At 56.4% G+C, this 20,492-nt stretch overlaps 1 protein-coding gene across 6 annotated transcripts in view; it reads left to right on the top strand.

Moving 5' to 3' along the window:
* The window catches only part of ABR (ABR activator of RhoGEF and GTPase), a 173,596-nt gene that overhangs the window by 120,046 nt on the left and 33,058 nt on the right, over positions 1–20,492 (top strand). For all 6 annotated transcript variants that reach the window (XM_045199150.3, XM_024565198.3, XM_053911802.2 and 3 more), the window contains 10 exons: positions 3,610–3,662; positions 4,252–4,392; positions 6,207–6,328; positions 7,805–7,970; positions 11,049–11,171; positions 11,514–11,589; positions 12,033–12,137; positions 12,995–13,069; positions 16,277–16,374; positions 16,748–16,879. In XM_045199150.3, coding sequence (XP_045055085.2) covers positions 3,610–3,662; positions 4,252–4,392; positions 6,207–6,328; positions 7,805–7,970; positions 11,049–11,171; positions 11,514–11,589; positions 12,033–12,137; positions 12,995–13,069; positions 16,277–16,374; positions 16,748–16,879 — 1,091 coding nt within the window. The remainder of the gene's footprint in view (positions 1–3,609; positions 3,663–4,251; positions 4,393–6,206; positions 6,329–7,804; positions 7,971–11,048; positions 11,172–11,513; positions 11,590–12,032; positions 12,138–12,994; positions 13,070–16,276; positions 16,375–16,747; positions 16,880–20,492) is intronic.

Raw genomic sequence — 20,492 nt, 5'->3', positions numbered from 1 at the left:
CTGGAGCTGAGGCGTTGGCACTTAGTGAATGCGGGTGGGAGAGGGGGGCGTGGCAGTCTGCTGCTCCGTGAGGGTCACACGCCCACCATGCAGTGGAAGGGATCAGTGCACACTCTTGGCAGTCCCCTCAGCGAGGGGTCCCGGGACAGACACCTGCTGTCAGCCAGGCTCTCGCTCAAAGGAGGCTGAAGGAAGCCCAGGCAAGGAGGTGTCGGGAAGCTGGTGGCCCTGCTGTCCGAGGCGAGAGGTGCCTTAGGGATGACCCCGGCTGCCTTTGGCGGGGGCGTGGGGTCAGATGTTACCTCTGGGTCTCTGCGTGTTGGAGTGGCAGGCAGCTGGTCCTGTCTCTCCCCTCCCACCAGGGGCTTTGTCTCTGCACCCTTCCCAGTCACTAAGCTTTCGCATCTCCGTGGTAACCTGGAGCTCCTTATCAAAGGCTGAATGGGGGGGAGGGGGGCAGTATGCCAGAGGAGAGATGGTGGGGTTTCCTGGGCTCTCTCCCAGGGGCCACTGTGCCAGAGGGACTGCTGTCCCCTTCTCAGGCTGTCCTGTGTCAGAGGCTCCTGATGGAGGTGACCCTGCAGCTACCCCAGCAGGACAGCTCTGGAAACTCTAGTCACTGGGCAGAAGCAGTCCTATGCTTCTGCCCCCCACCTCAGATTCTGACAGCTTGGGGTCGAGAGGAGAGCTGGGCTGGAAATAGCCTGTTCGAAGATCAGAAGGGAAATTCTCCTTTGATCTGACCTAGGAGTTGGTCAGGTCTCACCTCTGCCTCCCTAAAAAAGGAGGGGGCCAGCCCTTTGCTTCCTCTTCCCTCCCCAGAAGAAGCTTAGTCTTAGTGAAACAGGCCTGGGACCCGGATTTCAGGGTTTCTTTGGTGCCTGTGATGCAGTCTTTGAAGTCAGCCTCAAAGCGGGGAGTAAGGAGTGAGTGAGCCCTCGCTAGTCACACTGTTCAGAATCTTCTCAGCTCCTCCCAGCGATGCCGGTTCTGAGGGTCCTGTGGAGACTCTGCAACTTGGGGCTCACTCTGGAGTTCACGGCTGTTTGTGAGCTCCGCAGGGCCCCGTGCCAGATGCTGTGGGGGGTGTGAAGGAAAGTCATGTGTGACCCAGGCCCCTAAGGAGGGGCTCACCTTGGCAATAAGAGAGGCCAGCTCACCCACCCCTTCCTGGTGAATCTTTCTAACAGCAAGTTACATAACTTCTCTGGGCCTTAGAGAAGTTTCCTGTCTGTGAGATGGGGCTAGTGCTAATTGCTTCCCTCTTTAGTCAAAGGAAATAATGCATGTAAAACAGTACCACTGGACACAGAGCAAGTACCCAGCAAACTAGAGAGGGGCCAGCTTGCTCATGTCAGTGGTCTGACTTTAAGGCACTGTGGGTATTGTTTGCAAAAGTCCTGGTCACAGGAGGCTTCCTGGAGGAGGGGGAGAGATAGGTGCTGCAGCTTGGTGAACGCTGTCTATTCCAGGGACAGGAATGGCATGGTGAGGAGCAGAGAGTGGGAGAAGCAGGGGCAGGAAACTGGCGGGGCAGGTGAGGGGCAGGAACAGGTGAGTGGGGAAAGGTAGGCTCTTCCCTCTTGCATCCTCAGGGGAAGCAGGCGTGCAGGAGCCCTGGGAAGCGTGAACATCGGGTCGCTCTTCCTCCCCTGGTTCCTTCCATATGTGGCTGTGTCCCCAGGGCCCTCTCCTGCACTTCCCTCCCTGCTCACTTCCTCCCAGCTGCCCTTTTCCCACCTGGGCTGAGGTGCAGGACTCGTTCCACAGCTCTCATCAGGTGGACTCTTAAGGCGACCACAGGCATATTACAACCCCTCTGAAACCCAACCCAGCATTTGTGCAGCCCTCTGAGCTTAGCCAGAACCCTCTTCCTCCTGGGACCCGAAAGAGGGACAGAGGGAGCTGACACCGCAGGATCAGCTTTCCCTGAGTGAGCTGGAGGGCCTGCCCCAGCAGGTGTCTGCTGAACTCGCACTTTCTCTTGGATCTCTGGGATTCTTGGGGTGTGATTTCCCCCCAAGATGAGTGAAGCCACAGGTGCATACCCTAAACAGCCTCTGAACTGGACCCCGCCCCCCCCCACCCCGGGCTGATCACTGGGCTCAACCCTCACTGTCCCAGGATACCCCCAGCCTGGTCTTGTTCCTTCGGGCTCCCATAGCCCAGGGGGAAGGGCTCTAGAAATTGCTAAATTAAGAAAGGGCTACAAATAAGTCATGGGAAATATGTTTGCATAAAGCAATGTTTTTCAGTCATTCCTGCATATCCAAATCAGCAAAGGAGCTTTTAAAAAAATGCTGATACCCAGGTTCCACGCAGCCGAGCTTGAGAGTTAGTTGATGCGGTGAGGAGAGGGAGGCGGCAGCTGTGTGTTTTAAGAGCTCCCCAGTGATTCTAGTGGGCAGCCAAGCAAAGACTGCAGATAAGGCTCGCGGCACACCACTGAGACTGCGTCTTCGCCGCTGCCGGCACAGTGTTCCCAGAGTGTCTGCTGAGCGCTGCACAGGGGGTTTCTATCTAGGGCTCTGGGGGACTCTCGGGGCTTGGGGGCTGGCGAGAGCATGAATGTCAGCTCCCAGACCTGTCACCATCTGGTCTTGGGGGACAGCCAATCTAGGGTTCTCCTCGCCACACCAACATCCTGCCTCATTGCTCCTATAGCGGGAGGACAGAGGTCACGACCCCACAGCCAGAAGCATCCAGGTGCAGCAGGACTGAGGGTGAAGCACCCATGTGGGGAGAGGCAGGGCACAGCTGCTTACAGGCAGCTTTGTTTGGAAGTACTGCTCGACCAGCTGCCGCTTCCACCTGTCTCCGCTGAATCCCAGCAATCCTCATTTGCTGTCCTGGTCACCAAGGGGTGTGGCGGATAGGGGCCCTGCTGAGCTTGCATTTCCCCCCACCTCTTCAGGGCTCCCAGAAGCTCCACTTGAATTCCTTCAGGAAATCTGTGCCCCCTCAGCTGCCACTGGCTTGGAGCAGAGCCTTTCTGTAGAGTTGGCCTGCCTCCCTCAGCCTGCCCTGTTCTGTCTGGGGGCTTGAGGGCACGGAGAGGGGTCTTCTCCTGGAGGTGAGGCTGGCTATGTGGGTCAGAAGGAAGCCTGCCATTTCCAGCTGGCAGTGCCAGGCCTTGGACCAGAGGAGTGTGAGAGTGATCGGGCCTGAGGGAGCTGCCCTCCCTGGAAAAACAGCACGTTTCCTGCAGACATTCTGGGGCTCCAGATGTGACCCAGAGTGTGCCGGAGCTCTGCAGGTTAAGGCTAGGCATAGCTGTTGGGGCCGGGGCGTCAGAGAGGGGCACCTGCCTCCATCCCTGAGCCTGGTCAGGCCAGGACAGGTCTAGAGACGGCCCTGGGCGAAATCACACCTGGTGGGAGAGGGCCCAGGCTGTCAGGGCTGTGTGTCTGCCCGCTGTGTTGTCCTGCCTGCCCCGGGGTGAGTGGAGGTGCGAGTTGCCGCAGAACCGCTTGTCTTGTCGGGTGGGTGTCCTGCACGTGGGTGTCTGTGCAGGGGAGTGAGGCGGGTCGGGGGGCAAGACTGGTTCCTAAGGCCTCAAGCTGTTTCTGTGTTTCATCTGTCCTGTGTCCTCCCTGCCTTCCCCAACAGCTCTGCTCTACAAGCCCATTGACCGAGTCACCAGGAGCACCCTGGTCCTACACGTGAGTGTCAGAGCCCTGAGTGGCCAGGGACTGGTCAGGAATTCCATGAGAGACTGAGCCCAGGGGGGCAGGTGCTGGTATCACTGAGCACAGCCCATCTGGGAAACTGGACAGAGGGGCCTCGGGCCTCAGCCGCACCTGCCTGGCCTGCGGTAACCATGCCAGTGCGGCCAGGGCCTAAATATAGCCGGGCCACTAAGCTTGACATTTGGCCAAATGCTCCCTCAGAGGCAGGCACTTCCTGCCTCGCTGTCCCTTGCCTACTGTTCTGCAGTGCCCTTGGAGCAGCTGTGGGGTGGGTAGACGGGTGTCTCTCCCAGCTGCTTGGTGAGATGAGACTCCACCTGGCTCCCTCACCCTGCAACCCGAGGCGGGGAGAGTAATGACTTCAGCAGAGAAATAAAGGGTCCCACTGCCTTCACCCCTGCTGTTCCTAATTTTAGTTCAGATTTCACAGGCATGACCAGATTAGAGTGTGGGTCCCTGAATGCCCACCCCCAGAATTCTTTCAGTGAGAATGGGGTCTCCCCACTGTCTTATTAAAGCCCCTTTAGAACTTCCCTCAACTCACCACCCCAACCCTCTCCAGGACCTGCTGAAGCACACACCTGTGGACCACCCAGACTACCCGCTACTTCAGGATGCTCTCCGCATCTCCCAGAACTTCCTGTCCAGCATCAATGAGGACATTGACCCCCGCCGGACTGCCGTCACAACGCCCAAAGGGGAGGTGAGCTCAGAGCCCAGCGCAGCCACTCGCCCACCAACCAGATCACCCACCCCTGCTCTCCTGCACCCACAGGCAGTCGCCCCGTGCCCTGTGCCTCTGCAGCCCTGGCCTCACTCCCAGCCATGGAGAGGCCTTTAGGCCCTGGGCTAACAGCGTTAAGTCCAGTGTCTCATTTGTCTTCATAATCTTCACTGTGGCAGAAGAGGAAACTGAGGCCTGGGGAGTCTCTCCAGGTGTGGCAGATCTGTTAGCCGTTAAGTGTCAGAACTGGATTCTTTAGCTGTCTGTAAGCCCCATGCTCTGTCCCCCATACCAGGGACTCAGGGGGCTGCAGCTATCTCGGTCTTAAATACAAATACCGCGCCCCCGACCCATACCATGGGTGGTATGATGCCCTCAGGGTCCCCCTGAATGATAATGGCTCAGTCTGAGGAAGCTTTGGGAGTCTGAGGGAATGGGAGCTCTGAGCTGCCTCTGATGAGCCTGCATGAGCAGGTGGGAGAAGCTAGGGAGAGAGCCCTGTAGCAGGAAAAGCTGGTGGGAGAGGTGGCTGAGGCAGCCAGGTTACTGGAAAGTCCCAGGTGAGCACCTAGATGTGGTACAGCAGCTCCAGTTCCCTGGGGGCCCTTCCTGGAGGAAGGGTTGGGGGGGGTGACCCAGTGAGGAGAAGCAATTTGAAGAATCAGAGATAGTTACTGGCGTGGGTCAGCAGCCTGGCCCACGTACAGCACTTCCTGTCCAGCAGAGGGAATTGAGCGGTGTTTAGGAGCGCAGGCTGGCTGGGTTTATGCTCCTTTGTTACATTTATGAGTCCCCAGTGTCTCCTGGGGAGGGAAGTAATGAGGGACAGGATCTAGAGAGTGACTAATGAGCACAGAGAGCTGTCCCTGCTTGCAGCTCCCAGCCCTGGTTTGCAAACCCTGGAATGTCACTTGTTTGTTTGACTCGGGGATTAGCTGGAAGACCTCCAGCGGGCTGATAACACCGTCAGTGTCAGATCATTTCAGTGTATACTTTCGACATACTTACCTACACATTGCAGTGTAACTCTCACGTGGTATGTAAAGCAAGGAAGGCTGGGCCAGACTGTGACAGCCCCGGGGATTCCAGCGCCTCTGAGAGTGGCAGGAAGGGAACTCTGGAAGGTCTGCATGGAACAGAGCTCTGGCCCCTCCAGCGCCCAGGCTAGAGATGGCTGCAGGTTCCCTCGGACACAGCTGCAGCCCCACAGAGGGTAGCCCAGGGCCTCCCATCCGTCTGGGCTGGTTGAAGAATTTACTCAGAAGCAGCATCCACAAGCCTGAGAGGGTCTGCAGGTCAAGTTGACCTGAATCTAGATCAACTTCTTAAACAGGACTGTGGGGTGGGGGTGGGGTAGGGGGTGGGAATGTTTGTGCCCCAGGGTGGAGGAACCAAGTCATCCTGAACTAGGGTCCATCCAGGTAGAGCTGTTGAGAGCTGCGGAAAAGCATCAGGCTCCCATATGTTGATCCCACCTGATGTGCTGGCCCTGTGCCATTCTGCACGCATCGTCCTGGTGATCCCTCCTGTATGGGCAGACATCATACCCCCACTTTACAGATGGTTAAACTGAGGGTAAGCGAGGTCAGAACACTTGCCCAAGTTCACAGCTGGGAAGTGGCAGAGTCTGGGTTCAAGCCCACGTCCATGTGACCCCCAAACCATCGCTCTTAACCACCAGGCACTACGGCCCCTCCCCGCAGCCCACCCCTCAGGGGGACGGTGCCCCTGAGCAGGCTGGGCCCTGGGCTGACTGCGCCTGAGTGGGTGGGTGGGTGTGCCATCCCCCTCAGACGCGGCAGCTGGTGAAGGACGGCTTCCTGGTGGAAGTGTCAGAGGGTTCCCGGAAGCTGCGGCACGTCTTCCTCTTCACAGATGTCCTACTGTGTGCCAAGCTCAAGAAGACATCCGCAGGGTGAGTGTGCATGCGCCCAGGGCTCAAAGTTGGGGTGGAGCTTGACCCTGCCCCCCCGTGGAGCCGCTTAGCAACCTGGAGCAATCCGCATATGTTTTCCTTTTTAAGAACATATTAATTTATTTTATTTTACTGCCTAGTCTTTTTCTAAAAATAAATGATGTTTTTAATTATAAAGATAATATAACCAAATTACAGACAAAAAACCCCATCACCCATCCGAACATGAGCATCAGTCTCCTGCTGCTATATTTCCTTCCAGTTTCTTTAATTCTTACGCGTTTTTTCAGATACTTGTAATCAGAGTGAATGCCCAATTTGGGGCTCTGCTCTCTCCATTTCACGTCATAAGCATTTTCCCTGTTGCTGCCTAATCTTCATAATCATCATTTCACTTTCCTGCATGAAGTTACAAGTAGCTACGCCGTAATTTACTTAAGCATTCTTCTTTTATCAGACATCTCTACATTTTTGCTCACGAGTCAGTGAATATTCATTAAATCCGCTGCTATCATTTATTGAGTGGGTCTGCCATGCCAGGTGCCATGACAAATGCTTTGAATTTATTATTTCTGATCTTCCCAACAACTTTATAAAGTAGGTATTCTTTTCCGCATCTCACAGATGAAAGGAAAGACTGAGAATAGTAAAATAAGTTGCCCCAGGTTGCACAACTACCAGGTTGCAGTAGCCCCACTCTGCGCCATGAGCAGAGAAGGTTGTTTGGTATGCATCCCACATTCTTTCACCTACTGTGCGCCAAGTACGCTGGCTTACAGTCCAGGGAGACGAGCCTTGAGCTTGCTGCCACACTGAGGCGCCAGGACGAGAGGTGGAGGCCTGCGTTCTGGGGAGGAGAGAGAAGGCGGGGTTTTATGAGACTCGGGAAAGGGCAGGGCTCCCTGGCACGAGATCTGAGATGACTTTCAGGCACAGGTGGCAGTCACAGGTAGACATGCCTGTGCCTTCAGTCCTTTGCCCACGACAGACTTTACTAATGAACCGCGGCACTGTTGCTCTTGGGGCTCGAATATGTCTTTATAATCCTCTTTCCAGTACCTCAAGTGACCTCAGTTGATCAGAGTTGGCATTCAAAGTAACGTTTGTGTTCCATCTCTAAAAGGATAATGAGTGTGAGCTAAGTACGGGTAGGCTGGAAGGGAGGGGAGAGTGTGGGACGGGGAACAGGAAAGCATGAGCCCTCTCTTGCTCCTGCTGGAGAGGTTTGGGATGTTTAAAAACAGCAGTCATACCAGACCCGAAGACTGGCAAGGCCAAGGTCCAGAGTCCTCACCACCGCCTGACCCTAGAACCTCCATGCGCGTGTTTCTTGATTAGGCGACTCAAGGACAATGGATCATTTTTGCCTGTGACGAGTTCTCAGTAAATCGTTTTTTAGGTGGTTTGGGGTTCAGCGGTTCAGGCTTAACGAGCCAAGCTCCTTCTGGCTCAAGTCCTCCTCTGGTTTATTGGCAGGAAGCACCAGCAATATGACTGCAAATGGTACATCCCCCTGGCCGACCTCGTGTTTCCGTCCCCCGAGGAGTCCGAGGCCAGCCCCCACGTGCACCCCTTCCCGGACCATGAGCTGGAGGACATGAAAATGAAGATCTCCGCCCTCAAGAGTGAAATCCAGAAGGAGGTAAGCAGGGCCTGGCCTCTGGGCTGGCGTAGGGGAGTCGGCTGTGTTTATTGGGGCCCTTTGAACCGGTGTATCAAGAAGTGCAGGGAGGGGTGGTGGTGAGGGTTGGGAACCTGATGAGGATGGAAGAGGCAAGAGAAGGAGGCCTCAGGCATACACACACTTAGGGAAAGACTTTGGTCTTGGCAGATTAGCAATGAGCAGGTGAAGGGCGACCCAAGGAGTCAGTGCTCAGAGGTTAACGGGGTTAATCCTGGGAAGTTTCCTGGAGAACATGTGTATCAACACTGTAGAAAAGGGAAGCAAGAGAAGAAGGCCTTCCTCAGGGAAAGCAGGACATGTACGAGGGAAAGGGCCTGGGAAGCCATCTACAAACTGACAGGCCAAGGAGGCAAAAACCAAGGAGAGAGGGGCCTTGCATGTCTCAACGCACTTGATCTAGAAATGCACAGAGGCTGGTGCCCTGACCGAGAACTGAGATTCTTCTCAAACACAAGTGAGACATTCACACACAAGGAACAGGTTTTAGGCTGCAAAGGCAATCTCAAATTTTTTAAAAAAGCGATGGTATACCTGTCACATTCACAGACCACGGTGCGGTAAAGTTGGAAGTCAACAACTAGAATATAGTTAAACGTAAGCCTGGCAAGTTAAAACTTTCAGAGTACAGAGGAATGAAAATGGGAACTGCATGAAAAGGAGAGCCCTGCATATCAGAGCCCGTGGGGTGTAGTCAAAGCGCTACTTACAGGAAAATGCATAGCCTCCAGTTCGTGTGTTTGAAAGCAGAGGCTAGCGGAAAGCCCCCAGGAGGCGTCCCCCCCGGTAAATAGCAGGCAGGGCATGGAGGGGCTTGTTTGGTTGGTCTGCTTTCTTCCTCACCCGTCCAGGCTCTGCTTGAGCCTCCCTTCCCCTGAGGGACCTTCCCTAATGTCCACCCACAGTGGGCTGGGGTGGGTGCCTTGCTTCCTGGCTCCCGAGGTTTGCCTCTTTGCTTCATCGGTACTGATTTGTGATTGCGTAGTCAGCTTTTTCCTTTACTGACGAGGATTTGAACTCTAGCAAGGGGCTGTTTTATGTCCCTAGTACTTGGCATGTAATAAATACTTGTTTCATGAATGATTGTTGAGGAAGACGAACAGATGGCCTCTAAGGATCCTTTCATCTCAGACACCTCTCCTTGAACGGGGGAGAAGGCCACAGTAATAATGCCAGGGGTGTTTGGAAGCGAGGGTCTGCGGGGGGTGTGTCCGTCCAGAGGGAGTGCTGGGCCGCACAGGTGTGCCCCCCCCCCTCCACCAAATGGCTGGGCCCCACCTGGCCTCAGTGGAGCCTGTCGCCCCATCTGGCGCTGCCCACCATCCGCCTCTGGCCCTGGGAGCCGGTGGGCTGGGTGCCTTCCCTCCTGCCCCGGGCGTGTAGAATCAGCACTTACTGAGCGCCGCTGGCTGTGGCTGCAGTGTGCTGGACGCCTCAGAGCGACTCGTCGGGGTGGTGGCAGGCGTGCCCATTACCGCCCACGGAGGCGAGTCCCTGGAGAGGCACAACAAAGTCGTTCCCTGAATCACAGAAGCAGCAGTGATTTACTTGTTTGATAACATTTTTTACACTTATTTTTTTCCCCTAATCACCAGCGTAGCCCTGGCTTGTTTTAAGGAAAACTCACAATGCCCAAGTGTGTCGAGTCAGACTGGCCGGCTGCCCCCGACCCCTGCTGTGAGCGGTTCGAGGCTGTGCTTCCCGACTCTCCTGTGCTGGGACTGGGCGCACGCGCTTCTTTTCGTACTGTAGTGAGATTAGACTACAGGTGCTGTTGTGCAATTTAAGCTTTTCACTTAACAGGGCACCTTAGTTTGGGGCTGTCAGGTTCTTCCTAACGGCTGCATTCTATTCTGTTGCTTGACTGCAACAGTGTATGTGGGTATTTAGATTATTTCTGGTTCTCTACTCGTCACAGGCAAGTGTGCAGCCAACATCGCTGCGCTCACGTCTCCTCTCTGGCAGACTCCCTACAAGTGAGATGTCCGGGGCAAAGGGCTTGTGCGTGTACTTGCCGGGCGCCCCTCTGGAAGGGTGCATCCGATTATGTTCCGACCAGCAGTGTGCGAGAGGCACTCACGCCCCACACTGTTACAACACTGGTTGGGGGCCATCGTTACAGTTTTGCTAGTCTACTGGGTAAAAAAAAAATGCTGCAGAAATGAATTTCAGCTGTGGAGTTTGAGTATGGCATGGGATCATACTTAAGCATGAGTTGTTAATAAAAGGACAGGGTTCTTTATAAAATATAAACTTGGAAAATTGGAGAAGAGACACCAGCCAGAGGGAATGGTTTGTCAGAGAACAGGAACAGCACCATGAGGCTGAGGTGGAGGGTACAGGGTGGGGCATGGGGGCACAGAGGCTGTAACCCAGCCTCGGTGGGCCCTGTGCCCCAGACCAGGAATTGGGGCTTTGTGCTGAAAGGTGTCTGAGGTTTTTAAGTAAGGTATCTTGCTTAAAAAAGTGTCCGAGGTATTAATCAGGGTACTGAAGATTTAATTTATAGAGGCGACAGAAGAGGCTAACGCCACTGAAAGAAGATTTTTACTAATGACAGTCTTTAAGAGAAGGGCACACGGCCATGTGGGGGAGCAGCAGGTTTGGCCGGGAGGTAAAAGGAGCATGGGAAACCATGGGAAACCGTGGCCTGGAGCCTGTGTGGCGCTTTCCCAGAGAAAGGAAGGCAGGGCAGGAAGCGGCGTAGGACTGGCTAGTTTGGATAATGTTGGCAGGCGCTGGGCTATAGAGGCTGACCCCCTAGTAGTCTGGTGCCTCGTCCTGGGTGACTTAGGGCAGGGGCATGACGGGTGAGGGTTACATAAAGGAGGAGGTTGGGGATATGTTAGGAATTAGCATGACTCGGGAGAAATAGTTTTCTCCCTGGCCAGGTGAGCCTCCCAAGGTGTCACAGTGTCATAAAGTATTGAAAAAGAAAAGAAATATGATCAACACACAAGGGGAAGGTTGTGCTTGGAGGTGCAGGGTGAGGGGTGGAGCCTGAGTGCCAGGAACACTGTCTGCCCTCCGCCCCCACAGAAAGCCAACAAAGGGCAGAGCCGAGCCATCGAGCGCCTGAAGAAGAAGATGTTTGAGAATGAGTTCTTGCTGCTGCTCAATTCCCCCACAATCCCATTTCGGATCCACAATCGGAATGGAAAGGTCAGGAAGGGTGGGGATGGGACAGAGACATCCCCCTTCCTGGGTCCAGGGCTGTCCATTCTCTGTGGCTTCCGGCCCTGACCTGTGGGAATGAGGGACTCAGACCCCTGATCCTCAAGGAGGCTGCTGTGGCTGCCACAGGGAGGCCCTCTCCCCATTGGTGTGGAGCTAGTGCCCTCTGCTGGCCACCATTGGCACTGCCACTCCTGTCACTGGGCTTCCCCCAAAGCCTAGGGGGTGGTGGTACTTGGGTAAGAAGGAGCTTTGTTGGAACCCCAAAATCCAGGAATGCACTTGGTCTGACTAGGATCCCCCCACTGAACTTTCATCTCCTCTCTTCAGAGCTATCTGTTCCTACTGTCCTCGGACTATGAAAGGTCGGAGTGGAGAGAAGCGATTCAGAAACTGCAGAAGAAGGGTAAGGTCCTGCCCCACTCTGCACTGCCCCGATGGCCTTGTGCATTCCCAAGCACTTTCATGTCCTTGTCTCCTCTTCAGTCCCCACAGTCACTCTATAAAGTGCCAGGGCAGGTGGCTCTTAACTGATGTTACTGAGCCATTGAGGCCCAAAGCATTTAAGTGATTTGCTGAAGGCATACAATGAATTAGTAATAGGACCGGACCCAGAGCCGAGGTCCCCTCTCCCCTTCTCATTCACACTTACACGAGCCTCTTCAGTTGGGGTCCCCCATTCTTACCCCTCTGACAGCACCGATGTGGAGGTTCACAAGTCTTCCCCTTTCTTCCAGTGACTAACTCTGCTCTTAGTACCAAGTGGGTTTTTTGCCCACAGTAGCCCCCAAAGGGAGCTGCGGTCCTAGTGGACCTGCGATGACGTCCTTTCTCTCTCTCCTCCTGCAGATCTCCAGGCCTTTGTCCTGAGCTCAGTGGAGCTCCAGGTGCTCACGGGATCCTGCTTCAAACTTAGGACTGTCCACAACATTCCTGTCACCAGCAATAAAGACGGTAAGATCTGGAACCCACGGCTGCCCAGTCAGCAGGTCCAGTGCCCCAGGGCACTGCTGGGGCCTTCCGCAGGGGCCGTGCCAGGGACAGAGGAAGCTTGAACAGGGGTTGTCCATTTCCCCAGAAGGCCCCAGCGCCTCCCTGGCCCCCGCTGGCTTAGTGCGCTGGGATCGTGTCGTGAATGTATCCACGAGGTGGTCAGACAGTGGAAGCAAAAGACAAGTGTGGGGCAGGGCTTGGGGCAGGAGGAAGGGGAGATGGGCTAGAACAGTGCGTGAGAAGTAAGGCCAGACGTTTCCAGGAATTGGGTCTCCAAGGGCCTCGAGTGCCCAGCAGGGGAGTTTGTTGTTCATTCCAGGCGCCTGTAGGAGGTTTTTGAGCCGGGCAGGGCTGTGATCGGGGCTGGTAACTGGCCTAGAGTGGGTGGAACCTGACTGCCCATGGGTGCTGGAAAGGGGTTTTGAAGGCAAGCTCTCCGCCGCAGGTGAGGGTCACCTGCCCCCTGTGTTCCAAAGAGGAGGCAGAGATGGGCCTTCTCTCCCATTGTTGGCTCAGTGGCTTACTGGCTAAGTTTTACTTTGGAAGGCTAGACTCAGAAGGGCAGCCATGGGATAGCAGAGGGCGAGGAAGCGTGCCCCTTGGGGGTGGCACAAAATCCTAGGTCCAGGAGGGAAGGTGTCGACTGGCCTCCCAGGCTGAGTGGAGGCGAAGGGGCACCAGCTCATGATCGCGGAAGCAGTGGGCTCTGGAAACTTCTTCATCTGGCCACCAGGTGGTGCCGTCAGACCTAGGCTCAGGCTGCATCTCATCCTTAAGTTGCTCACCACCCCCACCCTGGGGGCTTTGCTCTCTTGCAGACGATGAGTCTCCGGGGCTCTATGGCTTCCTTCATGTCATCGTCCACTCTGCCAAGGGGTTCAAGCAGTCAGCGAGTAAGTGTCCCTGACCACCAGCCCTAGGAAGAGGCCAGGTGGGCCATTGTTCATCCTGCCTGGGAAAGTCCCTGTGGACCCACGGGGCCTCCCACTACGCACTTGCTGTGCTCTGGCCTTCCGGGCTGGGGCCCTGCCGCTGCCTTGAGATACGGGGCTTGCTCCCGAAGGCCAGGGCAGGGGCTCCCCTGGGCAGGGGCATTGTCCCACCCTTTGTCTCCAAGTCTGCTGAATTCCTGGGCTCCAGCCTCACATCTGCTGCTCCCAGGCTGCGTGACCTGGGGCAACTCTCCTGACCTTTCTGAACCTCAGCTTCTGTCTCCGCAGAAGCGATTGCCCTTGTTGACACCGACCTAAGAGCAGGCTGCATTACAGCCGCGTGTGTGCAGTGCCGGCCCACTGCCGCACACCCCCTTCTCTGCCTTCTTCATCATCACCTACTAAATCTGTGCGGCTGTTGGCGGCTCCCAAGATACAATTACACTTTGATCTAGTTTTTCTCCTGCAGGAGTTTGTGAGTCAGTTAGACAGGCAATAGTTTCTCCCCATTTGCCAGATGAGAAAACCGAGTCAGAGAGATAAAGGGACTTAACATCACACAGGGTCAGAAACCCAGGGCTCCCGGCCCCCCGGCTCCTCTCCTCTCCACTAGCCCCTTCCCATTCCCTCCTCTTCCTCCCTGGTGTGTGAGGTCTGCCCTGAGGTCTGTCCCCTCGCAGTGTGCCGTGCTGAGGCCATGCCATTGGCTCACAGACGTTCGATAAACATGCATGCGAGGCCTGAGTTCCTGGGTCTCATCAGCCTCCTCGCTCTGTGTTCCCATCACCCGGGCAAACTGCTTACAGCACCTGTCATACTGTTTTGTCACTTCAAATTTGTTCCTCCCGTGCGAGTTCTTAGAGGGCAGAACCACGTGTCCTTTATTGTTGGGTGAACAGGAGCTCAGAAATGCTGAACTAAGCAGTTAATTTCCAGACACCTACTGCGTGCCTGGGCACCTCACTGGGTGCTGGGGAAATACATCAATGTGGCTGGTGTGTGGCCACGCCCTGGCATGTCACAGCCTTCTCAGGTGGATTGCTCGCTCCGATCTTCCTGGCTTCCTGCTGAGTTCACTGACACTGTGCGCATTTTACACAGGAAGAAGCGGAGGCCCCGGGGGCGCAGGGGTTTTCCCAGGCGGCACAGGCAGGTCACATGGGTGGTGGAGTAGAATCTGTGTCTTCTGCCACCAAAGCCCACGCCCTTCCCTTCAGAGCATCGTCCCTCTCAGGGTGGCCGGGACCTCCGCACTCCTCACTCACGCTGTGCTGCGTGTACACGGGGCAGCTTCCTGGATCCTCCCAGACCCACAGAATCCCCTTGTGCGGGGTGGGTGGGGGGCACTGCCCAGGAATATTTCTGGTTAGTACGCTTTGCAGAGCTGTTACACCTACCCAAGTCGGCAGCTGGGCGGGGCACCTCCCAGCTCCATGATGCCCAGCTGTCTCGCCCTTCCTCCTCTCCCAGCTTCATGTTGGCCGGGATGGGAGTGGTCAAAATGGGGTGAGCTGCTCCAAAATCTCTCCTTACCTCCAGCCTGTCTTCACTTCCTCCCTCCAACTGGCCCGGATGTTCATTCTGATCCGTGGGGTCAAGACCTGTGAGTCTTCAGAGTGGCTTCTCGTTCTAGTGAACTCCCTGCAGCCGCACAGGCAGGCCGAGGGCATGGGCACCGTGATTACTCCTGTTGTTCACATGAAAGCCGTCGGGCAGAGAGGTTGGGGGTTTGGGCAGAGCTTGGATTTGAACCCAGACAGTCGGACTCCAAAGCCTTCCCTTTTCCCCCGTGAACCAGCCCCTGGCCCCTGACGGAGGATTTGCACCAAATCAGTAAATGGTGGCAGCCCTTCCTGCCCCCCTGTCTCCCGGCCACCCAGGCCTGTGGTCCGATCTGGCAGAGCCTGGGCACTTTGGGCCCTCAGCGTTGCTCACCTTTAATCTGCACCCACATCCCCATGTGCCCCTATATGCAGCTGTATCTGCTCTGCACCACACCCGGCTAGAGGCAACTTGGGGGCAGCTGAACCTCCATTCTCATGGAAAACAGCCCAGCTGGTCAACTCCCCCCACCCACCGGGCCTGAGCTGTATGTCCACTCTCTGACCTCTGCCCTTTGCCCCTTGATTCATGCTGCAGAGGGTTGGCTGTAGTGCCCCAAAGCCACCCCCCACAGCACACACATTACCCTGGAAAACCTTGGCAGTTCCCGTCATGGGGAGGAGGAGGCTGCCAGGGTCCCAGCCACAGATGGAGCGTGTGGATTGTGGAGGGCCTGGGGCCACCACCCGGTGCTGCGGCCTGGTCAGTTGGGTCTCAGGGTAGAGGGGAGATTTTCCGCCTTAAAAGTCATGAGTCAAAATGGACGCACTAGGGAAAGCTCCGCCTACCCCCGGTCCCAGCTTTCCATGGCTTGGTTACCTGAAGTGCTTGGGGGGGGGGGTAAGAGCTCCGTTCATTCACCCCACATGGGCCTGGCTGAGAGGAGACGAGCCGGGAGCCCTGGGTTTCTGGCCCTGTGTGACGTTAAGCCCCTTACTCTCTCTGTGACTCAGTTTTCTCATCTGGCAAATGGGGAGAGACTACTAGCTATCCGGCAGGGCTTGCCTGCCGTGCGCATGCCTGGCTCTTAGTACGAAGGGCACGGTCACGGTGGCTGCGAACACCAGGCTTCTGCCCGTGTGGTGCTGATGAAGCGAAGGGGTGACAAGAAAGAGGAAAGACGATTTCCGTTACAGTGAAGGGGTATGAAGAAAACAAACGGAGCTGTTGGAATGGGGGAGGCACTTTCGGTCGTCTCAGTGACGGGGGTTGCTCCAGTTTTCTCTCCCCAGAGGCCAGGTGCCCTCCAGAGACCCCCACCTCAACTGCCAGGGATGCCCTGCAGAGGGAACCGGGGTTGGTGGGGGAGGTGGGGAGGGGTATCTCCTCAGTCAGCATGGCCAGTGAAGACGTGACATGAGGCCTCGGTGGTGAGGAGGCACATGATCAGGGATGAAGGGACAGCTGGGCACCTTCAGGGAGGAGACTAGTGTGGCCGGAGGCTGCTGAAGGGGGCAGGAGGGCAGCACCATCTCGGGGGAGTACTGAGGGTGGGAGGAGGGGCAGGTACATTAAGTCCCTTTCCTCGGGCCACACTCAGCGTGTCTCTGCTTGTCCCCCCTACAGACCTGTACTGTACCCTGGAGGTGGATTCCTTCGGCTATTTTGTCAGCAAAGCCAAAACCAGGGTATTTCGGGACACGACAGAGCCCAAGTGGGATGAGGTGAGTGGAGGGGGCTGGTGTCCCCACAGGGACTCCTGAGCTTGTCACCAGCCATCCCACCCCACTCCCTGGGCTCATCATGTCCTGCTGGCTGGGGTGGCTAGGCCAGCTCTGCCCCTCACCCCTGCCCCTTTGACTCCTGATCTCGTGTTTATGCCCCGACTCGGGGTTGCAGCCCAGGCCCAGACTCCCCTTCATCAGTGCTTCAGAGGCCTGTAGAGCTCCAGGAAGGGAGCACGCTGCCCCATGCCACAGGACGGGGTCCCATGGGCCCTCCTCCCCCGCTTCTCAGCCTTGCGCAGTGGGGCCCCCACCTGCCGGATCCACATCTCCAGCTCCAGAGGTTCAGCACCCTCGTTCCGTCTTCCCTCAGGAGTTTGAGATTGAGCTGGAGGGCTCTCAGTCCCTGAGGATCCTGTGCTACGAGAAGTGCTACGACAAGACCAAGGTCAACAAGGACAACAACGAGATCGTGGACAAGATCATGGGCAAAGGGCAGATCCAGGTGAGGGCCCAGATGCGGGCAGGGCTCAGGGAGCTGCCAGGCGGTGGTGCCACTTGAGAAGGCATCTTTGTCACTTGGCTTTGTGGTCAAGGTGCTCGGCCTTCCGTGACTCGGGCTCAAAGCCGGTTTGAGAAAAGTTCCCCTGCGTGGTGGTTCTCCCTGCTGGAGGTGACGTCCTCACCTGTTCTAGCCCCGGACGGCCATGTACACCTGGCTCAGGTGGCTCCTCCACACTCCTGCAGGATGGACTGGAGGGATGTCAGCTCCCTTTGTTTTCACTTCCCGACTCTAGTCTGTGCGTGGCTTTTCCAGGAGCACCGCGTTGCGGGCTCGGAGGCTGTCTCCCCACATGCTGTGTGATTAGCAACGTCTGTTGGAGGTTTGAGGCCCCAGCCAGCCATTGGGCGGGCTCAGGATCTGCTGACCTGCTGAGGGCTGGTCTCCGACTCGTCACTGGGGGTCGCTGGGCCTTACTCCCCTGTCCCTGGCGTTCATGGGCTTACCGTTGGTTTTGTGGGTATCGGCAGGAGCAGGTCCTGAGTCAGTTTCCGAGTGTACCTGCCTCGACTGTGTTTCTGGCGCTCTGTTCATGTATGTGGGGAGAGGGTCCTCGTTTGCAGCCTGTGTCCCTGGAAATTCTCCCAGTTTTGAAGGTGGTGCTCTTCCCTTAACTGTGAAGAGGATGCAGGCATGGGCAGGCATGAAGCCATCCACACTGCACCTTGTGTGATGACCTCAGGCTTTTGACACAGGTGGCCCGGTGTGAGGGTAGATTCTGTAACCGTGACACCGAGGGAAACAGTAACTGGCGCGCCCTGGGACTGAGCCATGGCAGTGGGCGCCGTGGGCTCGTTAACGGTTACATCAGACGGGATCTGGGCGCAGAGCTGAAAGACGTTTTTTTGTTGCAGGAAGCATTTGTTCTCTGATGCTTTGTTGAGGCTTTAGAGTTTGGATCTGGCTCCTGGCTGCGTGTTCTTGCAGCACGGCCCCTTGGGGACCTGCGTGGGCCTCCTGCTCCCCCAGTCTGTTTCAGACTCCAGTGTTTGAAGGGGGGTGGCTCCATTTGGTGGGGTCCTGGCCATCTGCCTCATGTCACCCCAAGTTCCTGAGCACATCTTTTCCTGACGCTGTGGGGCCTGTGCCCCAGTCTTCAGCACTGTCTCCAGGGAGATGGTGTTGCCAGGCAACCATAAGTTGGTCCTTCATTATTTTATTCATTATTTAGGAAATGGGGGCCGAAGAGCGAAAGCTCTCTAAATTCAGTCCTGGAACCTACTTCCTGCAGGGGTAAAGAGTGGGGGTTCCATCTCCACACTCCTGGGCTGGCAGAAGTGATGGGCAGGGACGAGGGGTCCGGGCTGGCCCGTGTGGCACCAGGAGATACCCAGCCAAGACACATGATCAGCTGCCATGTGCCCCGGGCCATTGGTGGCTGTGGGATAGAAGACTTAAAAAGAGTGTCCAGCACAGCCAACTCAGCATGTCCCCTGAGCCCTGGCCCCTCCAGAACCCAGATTCCAGGGCTCGATGGCGTTGCCCCACCTGGACTTCAGCCCTCCTGCCGCCTCCTTCTCACTTCTATCAGCAGCACCAGCCCCAGGGGAAATACCATAAATCATTACATCTTGGAGACAGGAGCAGATGGAGGCACTGGGGGAAGGGGAGGAAGCCAGGTTATGTTTGGCAAAGCAGAAAGCACAGTCTGGTAAGGAGAATGTTTCTGTGTTTAAGCTTCGAGGAATGTTAAATGCCTGGGAGTTGATATTAAAAGAAACACAAACCTTCCTGCTGCCAGCTGACCTGGGCCTGTGAGCGGCCAGTTCAGAGCCGGCGTCCCCTGGAGGGCTTTGAAGTCTCCCAGCGCTCCACCACTCCTGCCCACCCCCCAGGTGCAGCCTTGGTGCAGCCTGTGGCCCTCTGCCAGGGAGCCTTCTTCCCAGCCTTGCGGTGAATTGGGGAGGGAGAGGAGTGCCCTCACCAGGGCTGTGCTGTGCCTTGTAAAGTCCTGATCACCCTGTGACTGTCCTCAGAGACACCAAGGGTGACCAGGCTGCGGAGGGGGCCTGCACCCAGCCATTCCCACGTGACCAGGCCCCACAGAGCCCTGGGACAGTCTGTTCCCACAGCTTGCTGCCACCTCCCTTCCTGTCACGTGTCCAGGGAAGGGGATCTGGCAATCGGTTCTGCTCCCCTTCAGCTGGCGCCACGGATGGAGCTGAAGGTGGCCTGGCAGTCGGGGCCGAGTCCTTGGGGGTGTTGAGGTGGCCTGAAGACAAGGCGGGGGGAAGGCCTACCCTTGCTGCCCTCCTTCCCTGCTTCTTTCTAAGCCCCTTCTGGCTCAGCCCTCCAGAGAACATCAAGCGGCCTTAATTCCTAAGCTGCAGGCATTTGTCCCAATATGAGTCTCCCTCCCCGAGTTTGCTTGGTAGGGCAGTGGGGCCAGGGCGCCTGGAGCAGGGGGCTGGCGGTGGGTGGGGCAGCACTTAGTGACAGACAGAGGGTGGTGTTAATTACCAATCTGTGTGTCCCCCTGCTGTGCTCGGAGGCCCTTTCCCAGCGTTATTGCGTGACCCTTGCAAGAGGTCTGCAAGGAAAATGGCAGCCGTATCCTCCCTGTTTTACAGATGAGGACACTAAGGCCCGGGTGTGTCCGCTGAGAGTGCACAGGGAAGTCCACACTCTCTCCTTTGTGCCATGTCCCTATGTCCCAGGCCGTCACCTGGGAACCTCCCAACCTGAGTGAGGGCTCTGGCCTCACAAGGAGTCTGGCGGGGGAGCTGGGGTGGTGTTCCACCACAGCACCCTGCTTTGTGGCATAAGGTGAGCCTCAGGCTTCTTCTTCTGCTTGGAATCACCTTACCTCTGGGCAGGGGACATTTCTGTCCCATGTACCTGGAGGGAAGCATGCATGACAAAGAGCCAGGGGGCGGGGCCTTCCTGTGCAGGTGCAGTGTGCCCAGCACAGGCTGGCTACTCCCAGCGGTGTAGGGGGGTGGTCTCAAGGAATTGACTGCCAGATTGCAAGACAAGTACATTGACATATTTCAAGCCACTAAAGAACAAGGCAAGACAGCAGTAACGATGGTGATCACATATATCCGAGGGCTGACTGTGAGCCTGCACTGGGCTGGTGCTCACAGCGATGTCTCTGGGGACCGTCAGACTGCCCCGTGCAGTAGGAAAGTTATCACAGTTTCAAAGATGAGAAAGCTGAGACATAAAGGATTAAGTAACCTGTCTAAGGCCAGGCAGCCACGTGGGCAGGGCAGCCAGGGCCTGAGGCAGGCTGGGACCAGACCCAGGCCTGGCCTCTGCTGCTGCCACCCGGTCCCCCACGCCCGTACATCGTGTGAGGAAGCCTGTGCCAGAGGGATTCAAAGAAGGAAAAAGCCCCCCGGCTTGGAGTGAGGGAGGCTTCCAGGAGGAGGCGGAGCAAGAGGGATTTGAGAGCGCTGGCTTTTTTAAATTCCAAAAGTAATGTTTATATTGGAGAGGAGATTGCAGTAATCGGAGATTGACCTGAAACATAACCACCAGCCATCCCTGCTCCCACTCCTCCAAAACAGCCGTCCTATTTCGTGCCTTTTCCCCTTCCTCGAGTACACAAAAT

This window comes from Desmodus rotundus, chromosome 9, assembly GCF_022682495.2.
Source record: "Desmodus rotundus isolate HL8 chromosome 9, HLdesRot8A.1, whole genome shotgun sequence".
NCBI classification, from domain to species: domain Eukaryota; kingdom Metazoa; phylum Chordata; class Mammalia; order Chiroptera; family Phyllostomidae; genus Desmodus; species Desmodus rotundus.
This window is presented reverse-complemented; position numbering and strand designations above follow the sequence as displayed.